Genomic DNA, 11,846 nt, shown 5'->3' with positions numbered 1-11,846 from the left:
AAAGATTGATGTATTTCCTTGTTTTATTCAGAATTTCTGGGCTTTAACTGCTAAGAATTTGATTGTCTCTGTTGCAACATCAAACCTTTAAGGATCTACTGTCTGATCTCTGATGATCTGTTTGGAGACCCCGGCATGGACAAGGAAGCCGATCACCATGATTGTCACTCTTACATCTTGTGTTGTGCGGCTACTAACAAGTTCACCCACTCCACAAGTCATCCAGAATGAACAACTATCCGGCAACATTTTCCTACACTGTCTTTTTTTTGGTCTAGTTGTATATTATCCATGTAGTGTGGTGTAGTTATCAATATTAATGGAGGCAAATACTTTAACCTAAACTCCTATGTAGGATGTTGGAATTCATATTGGAAAGTATTTTTATACTTGACTCTATATACTTGATTGCTATGACTCTAGCTTACCCACTGTATCATTATTATATAAATAAATAAATCTTTACTAAGAACAAGTCTCCTCTTTACGAATAGTTCAATACACCACTTACGGAATCTGCTTCCATGAGTAGGCACCAGGAAAGGAAAATTACAGTCAACAAGAGATGATTGTCTGTATTCTTGCCTATATGAAAGCATACATGTGGTAAGAAAACTTTTGTTACTGAGTAGGGTTTAATTAATTGCTGAAATAAAAGAATTAAAGATGTCCCATGCAATTTGCATTGAGGTTTCTAAAGCTGGGTTTGCTCTGCAGTATTCCAAGAGCATGTGGTAGGAAGATCAGCTTCCTTTCAAAAAGCTTTTCAGGAAGATAAGGACTGCTGGTAGGATGCCAAGTTCAATTAAGGTGTAGCCTTAGTATTATATGTATGCCCATGATATCAAAATATATGTATGCCCATGATATTAAATATCTGTATGGCCATGATATCAAAATATTGAATTCTCCTATGGTCATTTGTATCAGTCTCTGAAATAATTGATTTTAATAATATTATAATGTATTAATTATTATTATTATTATTAATATTATAAATAATAATAATAATTATAATATTTATTATTTGTTCTATTGGTTATGAACTGTACCATGTTATTAACCTGTGTACTGAACATGTCATCTTTTTTTTTAGGATTTTATTAACGTTGTTTAATTCGATGAAAACTGATTTATGAAAGTGCCACATCTCCAATGTTGATTTTAGTTGTGTTTTGTTCATATTTTGTGGCTGATTCTTCAATGAGTTTGAGATGGTAAATTGAGTAAAAATGAGTCAAACTCATCCTTATCTTTTGGGTTACACAGTTGTACGGTTGCAAACTGAACATATTCATCTTTTTATACATCTTTTTAAAACGTCTCTCCTTTTGTTGAGTAACTAGGATTTTAGGATTTATTTGCAGGTTTATAGGCAGCAAACCCCTCTGTATATTATTGAATTGAGATCTTTATTGGTGCCAGCCATGAATACATGGTGGTTGGTGGCTGCACTAGTGAGGTCTTTGTATGCAAAGACGTCTTTGCTGTGATAATACCCAGTACTAAGCAGGTCTTTAAATCATGCAATGACACCTTTTGAAATAGTTAGGATTTTCCTTTCTTGAGGATGGGGGTGCTGGCAGGCTATAGAGACCAGTGATTTCTTGGGACACCCTGCCTCTACCCTTTCATCATAGCTTTTTTAGCAGAAACTCTCAGGAGGGCATTAAGAAGGGCTGTGATTGTCTCTCTGAGGTTCTATATCCTAGTCAATGACCTTGTCATTCATGTTAGTTCCAATTATTTAGCATTCCATTCCTTTTCTTGGAGTGTTTAACTGACATTATTGTAGCTTTTAGCAACAATGCATTGCTAAATATGGAATGGCTGTCCTTAAAACACTTATATTGTGCACATAATCACAGTGATAAGTGGGGGATAAAAGGTCATCACCAATGAGGCTGGAAAAGGATGGATCTCATGTGGAGGAGTAGATAGCAGAAGGCACACATGGATGTTCCGCATGGCTGGCTCTGTCCATTGGGTCCAGACACTGATATTTCAAGTAAAAGCTCTAAGCTACATGAGACATTTCTACTGCTACATAAACATTTTGTACCATGCAAGTGTCATGTTCAAGCCAATATACATTCCTCTTTTGTCAGACTTAAAATTTTCATTCTTGCAGAACCTTGGTCACTTTGCATGCTTGTCTATTTAATATACCCCATTATGTGCTTGTATTATGTGCTTGTGACCCAACATTGAACCAAATCATATACCTCAGTTTACTAAAAGTCTCAACTTGGCATATTCACACGCTAACATTGTTTTAAGTAAATCTGATTAATCAAAATGCCTCCACTCCAATGTTGAGTTTATTTGTCAATTGTGCATTTTATGTGGTTGATTCTTTAATGAATTTGAGATTTTGGTAAAAATGTGTCGAACTTCCACCTTACCTTCTAGTTTGTACAGTTCTACAGGCTGTTCTCCTGTACAGAAATAGCTTTTTTACAAATTTGTTGCACTCAACCAGCTTCCCACAATGTATATTGGAGCCTAAGCCAGCCAGATAATTCCCAACTCATTTCCTGGCTGATGGGCATCCAACATCACATAGCCCTTCTTGTTTAGCCTTTTGGTCTGCCTATTTCATTTATTCCGCTTATTAAACATGGAGAGTCAGCATTACAAGGATAGAGAGGGTCATGATCATTTTAGGGGGAAATAAATGTTGCTTTTCTTGCCCACCATGATGACAAGGTAAACCAAACCCAAACATTGGTCTCCATTTGGCCAAATTTTGCTTGAACTGAACAAATCTGAACTTGTTTGAGCGACACTACAATTGGTCAGTCTTCATGGATGCTTCAGCTTTGCTTATCCTAAATTTTAACGCTGATGCCATGTTGTCAAAGTTGCATTGCCCTGTGTTTCCCTATGTAAGTGTTTCTCGACCAAGGTTCTGTGGAACTCCCGGGTTCCTCCAGAGGTTGCTGGGGGTTCCTTATGCAATGCACAGAAATATGAGTTATTCTTCCTACTGACCACCAAGCTAATGTTCTGAGAGTTGTGAACATAGTAATTATAGAAGGGGTTACTCCATGTGAAAGAGTCAAGAAACACTGCCCTGTGTGTTTCGAATTTGATGCCTCATTTTGCTTCTTACACAGTTGAGACTTGGCTTCCCTAGTCAATGTTCTTGCTTGAATAAAACGATATAACGTTTCCTTTCAATCACGCCTCACATTCTTAATAAATCCTCACTTATGACTTTAGAATTACCACTCCATATTTTTTTTTCAAATTCCCAGCTGGCACAAACATCTTTTAAAAGCCTTAGAGCACTTCATTCTTGTGTCTAGTCTTTTTATATTCTTCCCAATCCTCTTATGTTGTACACATTTTAAATGCCTTGGATTATTCTCCCGTTTTAATAGAAACACAAGACTAAACAAGTTGTATAAAGAAGTAACATTTACTTTCCATAATTTTCACCACACAACTGTACAAACAATGGATAAGTACCTTTAAACAGACTAGGCTCTCTGTAAACCATCAGAGTTTAGTAATTTCATAGAGGTAGATCCCATTTCATCGTATGTGAAGACTTCCTGCTTTTCAAGATCAGTTTTGTGTGCATCTGTGAATGTGAGGATTTGAGAATTTCTGTGCATTCTTTATTTCTGTTAAACATTCATTAATCTTTTTTTAATATTATTATATTGTGTGCTGAATGATATGGAAAACCTTAAAGCAATATTTTCTTCAAGCTGTTCTAAACTAAATGAGCAGTGTTGTAAGAATGCATCCATTTCATTGATTAGGTTTATATCCTGGTACAGACACTCTTATTTGTCATTTGGTAATAAAAGTTTTGCGTGGCAACAGCATGGAACAAACTTTGTACATACAGGATTTGTGGCCACTGCCAAGCAGAGAAGAGGAGGCACTGTTGGTTTGTTGTTTGGCGATGTGGCATGGTGGATTAGTACATGACATCTTTGGAGAACTCATGCTAGATTTTTACCCTAGGGAGATCATGATCAATTCAGCGTCTGTAGGGATCTTTAACCAAACCTGGCAAGAGAATGATATATACGCACAGAAATACTCAATGCTTATGTGCTATATGAGAAAAAACATGGTGGCTGCCATATTGATCTTCTTAACAAAATGCTAGTTTTGTGGTGGCATTGGTGTTCATCTGACCATCATGCTTTCTAAATCTCTCACTTAAAATTAATGCACAGATTACGTGTTCTCATCCTGCGTTTCTGCATACCTGTTCCAAGTTTGTCACCTAAGCATTCAAATCAGACGTTCAGATATACAGCCAGGCCTTTATTTTAAGAAAAGTTTTTTTTCTCCCATAGGTTTAGGAAAAACAATGGATTCCAGAAGCACCGGGGTCTAGTAGAGCTGGTATAGCTGGTATGTTGCATTTTTAAAGTCAAAAAATTCCAAATGCATTTTTTGTAAGTTTGGTATCATGCCTCATTGTGTAAAGTTTTCATAAACTAACTGCTTTTTTTTTTTATAATGTTTCCAACTTGGAGATCCCACCAGTAACAGCACTGTCTGTTGTAGGCCAACATTAAACAATGGCCTCTCATTAATAGCAGAGTTGTCAGCCTACCATATCAGTTAGTTGTTGGGCTTCCATCTCATTATAGGCAGCCCAATGACCACATAGAGGAGTCCATGTGGCAAATAGACTGTGCTAAACCTCACTGCACATATGTTAGACTAGCACTTTTTTTCATTTTGGGAAAAGCCCCTTCCGCACATGCTCAAGAACAGGCATGTTTAGAAGGTGCAGCCCGAAGCTTTTTGAGATACTAAGTGGCTCTGGGCTAACATTCAGTCATGGCAGTAAGGACAGAAGGAGTAGGGTCTCCTTTTTTTAATAAAAAAACACGTTATTGCTTTATATAGGGGGGTTATCTCCCCTTTTACATAAAGTAAAAATTGTGGTGATAGGTCCGCTTTTATAACCTTGACTAGAGAGTTACTGGAAGTGAGTAACAATGTTTCACTTACCCTATACTTAGCAAAGATTTCCATGGTTGACATCTGTGGTCTCCCCTTGCCAATTGGAGTGCATCTTCCATTTATTATTAAGGTGAAGAAACACCTTAAAGTGTGTAAACAAAATGAAGTTATGCCCACCAGGACCAATGAGGCCCAAGGGATACCAAAGGTACACAATAACTTTCAATTGCCAGTAACATCTGACAAAAGAGCCTTTGCTTTTGTCTTTCATCACTTTCTCATAGAAATATAACAATATACATTTGTAAAATGTTTTCTAGTCCTGCCTACAAGGATCCACAATATACATCTCCTACCCATTTAGATGTTTTGAGAAAACACAAGAGGTATACAGTGCACCATGTCTCTTTCACCACTTGAATAGCTAACCTAATCATTTTACTTTCCTAATTTACTACAAAAGACCAATTTCCTTTTGTGATAAATAAGCTCCTGACATGGATCGATGTACAATAAGGCAATGCTCCTATTTCTATCGAATTATGAAAATATGTAGCAACAATTTCAGGATAACCTAAAAAATAGATTCCTTTCCTTTGTACAGTGAAAAAATCCAAATCAGAGCTCTGAAAAAGTTTTTTTTTTTGAGTATAGAAGAATTACATTTGGTTTTGCTGTGTGTATCCCTTTGGAGGGGTTAGCCTTTGCTTCCCATCCGGAGAGAAATCTCTCCTCACTTTGTTGCCACCCAAATTGATACCCTCATTGGAAAATCTTCCTTTACCACCTAGTTCTTGTGACAACTCTGAAAATTTAGGTTTTCTATTATTTTCTATATAGGTGACAATAGTCAACTGTCAAATGCAGAAAGTGATTATTCCCAGAATGTACACATATTAAAATCAGATCACTGGTTTAATCTTTACCCACTCTGTCCAAAAACAATTGCGCTATGCACTTATTTAAAAAAAATATATTATGCTATGGGGAGCTACAGGCACAAAAATATGAACATTTTAGAAAGAAACTGAGCTCTTTCCACAGCTTGGCACTATAAAGGTAAATGGGACCATTGTGCAGTTATATTGAAGCAACCATAACTTCAGTCCTCAATGCTCCATTTTACTCCAAGATGCTTCAATGCTCATTGGCCAGGCTGTTATGCATTTTACAATGCATAAACAAGGCAAATCATTATTTAGCATCAATAAGGCATTTACTGCAATCTATTTGCACCATTGTATATATTTTTTTAAAGTCCTGCATGTTGCTTTGCTGTGCATTTGTGATATGTTTTAAATGTATTATTTCATTTCTCTAAAAGATGCATCTTCTGAAAACAGCACCACTGTTACAGCAGACAGGATTGCTTCAAATAAAAAGGCACAACAATAAAACACATAGATATGAAATGCACCAAAGGAGGTGGAGGACATCAGTTCTGATACAGCTTATTACTAGGCTCTGTGCCATAAGATACATTATTTTCTGACCACTCACATTATAGTGCAACTAGGAATAAACATTCAGATACTTGTTACATTACATTACATTTTAGAAATGCCTGCTTTAAATAGCTCTCATTTGTCTTCAGCGATAAAGCGTTAAAGCTGAACCCCAGGCAAACTGCTAAATACACAGATGGAATTAACATCAAACAATTGAACTAGGTTAGGCAACAATAAAAAAAAAAAACAAATCAAATTTCAACACCAAATTCATTTTTCAATAAAAATGATTTTGAATTGAAATGAAATGATTTCAAACATTACTTAATTCATTTTATACAAATGTAAAGTTGTCTCAACTTACGCATTTCACAGACATTAGGTCCACTTCCTCAGGAGTAGTTGGAGCCAAATAATATAATCATTAACATTAACTATTTATCTCTGAAGATCTAAAAGCATTCATGTGTGTTTCCTCTCACAGATATGATAGCATAGGATACACGTGAGGAAGCAGAGAGAGGAACAAGCCGCAATCTTCTAATGGATTCCCAAATTATCATTGGAGCTCCATCTCCATACCAAGTGATAAAAGTTCCAGTTTAAAGAAGGCTACATACACACGTCAGAATATTCTCGTCCGATAATCACCTCAGGGCTGATATTGGACAAGAATCTGGCGTGTGTACAGCGGATCAACAGATGAGGAATGATTGTAATGAAAGTAAAGGGGATAGAGCGCAGTGGGGTGTTGCTCCGTCATTCTCCCCTCTCCATAGAGCAGAACAGCGTGCATCCTGCAGTCTTTTGTCATTGGAAAAGGTTGTGAAAGATTCTTTCCAATGACAAATACTGCACATGTGTATGCATCCTATTACTTGGTATGGAGATGGGGCTGCTATACAAATTTAGACATGTCCGTGAAACGCGTAATGTTTGAGACAACTTTACATCTCTATAAAAAGTATTGAGTAATGTTTAGGAAGTGTCACTGTTTTTTGTAAAAGAAAAATTATCTTGTTAAAATTTGTGTTTTTTGTTGATTAACTTTGTGGAAGGATAAGAGACTTGATTTTAATCTGTTGCTGTTTGCTAATATTTAAAATTGCAGGTCTTGTCCCTCCTCCTGCCTGTGAATGGACAGTAAAGGAAGAAGCAACACTCTGATTAGCTCATCTCCCTATTGCTTTCAGCAATAGCTACCAGCAGGCCCATTGTTAGCTTATACGAAATGCAGCATAACTGGTTGGTTCCTTGTTCTAATTCTCTCTCATTGTGGGTGATCCAACAAACCTAGAATAGATTACCTAAAAATCATTTACTATTCATTGGCAAATGTTTTCACTCCTGGACCAGATCCATTCCAGGTTTGCTATTTCATCTAGTTTCTTCCATGGTAGCCTATCTTTTCCAGTCTATGTGAGTTTTATTAATCAGGCTCATCGTGAGCTCAGCTGTATTGAAGTTTACAAGAAACAGGTACCAAATCACAATAAAGTATCTATACAGCTTGCACTGACTACACAATACATTTCATGATACACAAATAAACACAAAGCTGCATTCACATAGATCATTATATCTGCCTGAGGTACAGCTTTAAGTAAACTTACTGCCCTTTCAGAGCACTTTGAATACCAATAGCTTATTATGTATTTATGGTTTAAAAAAAGTATATAAAACATAAAAAATCTGAGCAGTGAATGGGCCCTGCATGCCCACCATGATTATTACAATATGAGAAAATAAAGTGCTTTGATTTTACGAGCTTCCAAAGTGCATTATCTGATATGTTTCCTATTTAAGTGCTGGGTCAGATTAATATTCTGCGATTAGCAAACTCGGCTTAGACATGGCTTTCATTGAGGTTCATAATTATTAGAACGACGGGACACCAGTGTGCTTTTTTTGGTTTAAAAAATAGAAATCAATGTTATCAAAGCAAAGCGTTGCGGAGCACCTACTAAGACTAAAAAAATACTTATCAAACGTAAAAAATTTATAAAATAGTTTTCTAAGCAACACAAAAATTAAGTGCTAAGACAAAAGAAAAAAATAGCTTGTGCTTTGGTTTTCCTTCCATGTCTTGTTATCAGTGTGTCTCCATGTTTGTTGTTGAAGGGCCATCGGTTCTTCTAGCGTTTCTTGGAGGACATTTCATGTGTTCCATTCTCCGAGACTCAGAGGGTTTTCTAATTCTCATCTTATCAAGCTCCTTATGGTCCTCCCCTGTTAGGACAATATAAGGAGGTTGTCACTTTCAGCCCATGCATAGTATAGCTAAAACTACTTTGGGTATATTTTATAGAACATTGCTTATTATAAAAAAAATGTCCAGTTTTGGTGGAATGAGTAGGGCTTGACTCCCTTTTGAGGCCATAGAAGGTGAATCTTTTTCTATCCATGGCTGGAAGACTTCTCCCCTTTTTTGAATCTTTAGGCTTTGTCCTACACAAGACCTGGAAACCTACTTCCTTATACTTATTTTTTATGCTCCTAACCAACACTAATTAGCTATGGTTTAATTTCCCTTTGATTTTTATATATGCAGGTTTGTCATTTGCAGCTTCTATGAACTCTATTAATAACCTTGGAGCTAATAAACCACACTTGATCTCTGAACCAATTTTAGCTACTGGCATTCTGCTCTTCTTAGCCTAAGTGGTCACCACACTGCGGTGTAAAAATATTTTTAAGTGCAACTAAAAAATTGCAACCAGGCCTGCCTTTTATTGCAGAAGGGACAGACGATGTTCCATTCCATAACTCTACCAAAAAAAATACCCATTTGATTGCAGTTTTTTGTTTTCACTCAACTATGCTCCCCTTGGCATGGGCACCACTATCTTCCTCTGGTTCTTTTTAGGGTGTTGAATCTTTGACCATCATGGTTGACCAGACCAGGATGACTGAACGCCTGCACATTCTTGGCATATCCCGACATCCATCACCAAGTTCTGCATGCGTAACAGTGAATTTAGAAAAGAAGATTGCGAACAGACAGGTAAGTATGCTGCCTGCTTGCAATATTCTAATGCAGAACATTAGTTCCTCTTTAATGAAAATCTGTTGCTTTATTGCCAACATCAAAGAATTGCTAACAAGCAGTCAATTAACTTACTAAAATAAAATTTACCATCATTCACTGAACTCTTCAGCTGTGGGAAATGTGAGCCTGACTCTTTTGTATTGTAAGCAAGCAGAAAATCCTTCCAAAGTCAAAACTCCAATGAAAACTAAGAAAATCAAAATGTTTAGCCCAATAGGAGATAAAAATTAGTTTTTGCTGCAATATTCAACTTAAATTTAGAGATTTCAGCAACTAGATGGCCTCATTCTGAGGGCCAGCATCATATAACCCGCCTTACCTGTGCCCCATGCAGACTTTGTCAATGAACATATTCTGTATTTAGGGAGAGTCACTGATGTGCTGGCTCTATGTTCCACTTTGCCAGAAACCCACATGAACCCATATGCTTGGGCGCCAGCAGCTAAATGGATTCTTAAACTACTGTTAAGCCAGTACAATAATAGTTAATTTGGCTGCATATTGGGTTCAGTCACACTTTGGGTATTTTCTCCCTTGCCCACTCCACCAAAATAAAGTTACATATAAAAGGATTATCTACTCTTTTATATAAACTAAAAAATGTGATGAAAGCTCTGCTTTAGTGGAAATTGTAAAAAGCCCTAACTTGTAAAGTGGTCATTAATCCAAACATAGGAGAAACAGGCAACCAATTTTTTGCAAAATGAATTTTGTCACAAAAATAAGGCTAATTATCGCTATTTTGTGAATTTAACTTGCCAACCTAAAGTTAAAGTTAAACCTCTGTACATGATCTCATCTTAAAAATGGCTGGGCAATGGGGTGGCTATAGGAACATGTTCCAAGTAAACTAAAACTTTAATTTTTTAATTTTAAGTTTAATCACAAAAAGTATTTTTAAGACCACATGCCAACATTTCAAGTAAAATACAAGGATCTCCCCTATTTATTACCAGTGGGCCATTCCGCAACTACAACTGCCAGGCAGAACATAGCCAAGCTTCAGTAATAGGCTAACTTTTGAATAATAATTTCACCTTATTTACTGTATTTACCTTGCTGCCTTCACAACTTATTTGCAAAGCTGCTGAACATCATGTTGTCACCTAAAATGCTGGAGTAAGGGGTGTTTATGGGTCACAAGTAAAAAAAATATAAATTAAAAGGTAAAACCTATCTGAGGAATCATTATAAAAGCCAATTTGCAAATTTTTGAGTTACTGGCACATTCCCGGAACATAGCATTTTCACCTAATGTACCTGGGGTGGGCAGGTGCCAGAGAGATGAATGGAAACACATGAGAAGTAAAAAAGCATGCAAAGTGAAATTGATTTTTTTTTAGGTTTATTGCCAAGCTTCTAAATTAAGTTTAGAGGCTTTTACAATTAATTTGGTGGTAAGTTAAATTTGCAAAATGGTAAAAATATTCAAATATTAAAAAAATATTTTGGCAGAAATAAAAATAAATTCCTCAATTTCTTTCATACCTTGCAATTATAAACAGTTTAGTTTAGTGATTTTTAAGTTCTAGATTAGAAATATTCTCATTCCTATCCCACATTAAGGCTGACCTATCACCAAGTGGCATAAAATGACAGATTACACGACCCATTCCTTGTTTCTGTGCAGATGATAGTGAAGATGTACGTAAATGTCAAAGATCTGAAGGTCGATGGCAACACTGTGTGTCCTCTTTAGTGGAACATGCTTAAAAACATTCACAAGCATCAATCTTTTCATTCTGAAAATAAAAGTTTACTTGCCGTGGTGACAGGTCCTCTTTAAGTATTGAATGCTGCATAAATGCGTTAAATGCCTTGTCAGTCTGTATTAAGGATCTGATGTTTCTCGGCATATCACACTGTGACACGCAGATTACTAGGATTGTTACTTGACAGTATATTGTGACAGAATGTATGAATCCACCTCTCTCGGGATCTTTGCACCCACCTGATTTCTGCTGTCAGATATTTTCCATCAGTTTAATGACTAAACTGCAGAAATCACAATACATATATTTAGCTATTCAGGAAGCAAATTAAATTGTCACACATGCCCATACATAGCTACATGCACATGTACATGCATACGTAAATCAATCATGTGCTTATTGATGAGCATGCATGTACTTTTATAGGTCCGATTTGTTTTGCTATTTATAATGTAATAGTGAGTCAGTGGATATGTCCGATCTAGTTTTCCCCTGGGCATCTCTAAGCATGCCACAGCTGAGTCCACATATATAATTTATGTGATATTCTCACTTGTTTGGCAAAATATGTCCTTGCAAAGTTGCAGAAAAACTCCAGCAGCAGCTTTAAGATTTCAGCAGGCCTTGCCATTTAAATAGTTCTATGCAAGGAAATTTGGTAAAGCTTTTCAATGGGGGAACTGATAGTCAGTAGCT

At 36.4% G+C, this 11,846-nt stretch overlaps 1 protein-coding gene across 1 annotated transcript in view; it reads right to left on the bottom strand.

Annotated features, from left to right (window-relative positions):
• Positions 1 to 3,405: 3,405 nt before the first annotated feature.
• Positions 3,406 to 11,846, bottom strand: part of TACR1 (tachykinin receptor 1) — a 187,909-nt gene continuing 179,468 nt past the window's right edge. The window contains exon 6 of the mRNA XM_072402793.1: positions 3,406 to 8,618. Coding sequence (XP_072258894.1) covers positions 8,482 to 8,618 — 137 coding nt within the window. The 3' untranslated portion in view covers positions 3,406 to 8,481. The remainder of the gene's footprint in view (positions 8,619 to 11,846) is intronic.

Source organism: Pyxicephalus adspersus, chromosome 2, assembly GCF_032062135.1.
Source record: "Pyxicephalus adspersus chromosome 2, UCB_Pads_2.0, whole genome shotgun sequence".
In the NCBI taxonomy this organism is placed as follows: domain Eukaryota; kingdom Metazoa; phylum Chordata; class Amphibia; order Anura; family Pyxicephalidae; genus Pyxicephalus; species Pyxicephalus adspersus.
Note: the sequence above shows the minus strand (reverse complement) of the source record. Positions and strands in the feature narration are given on the sequence as shown.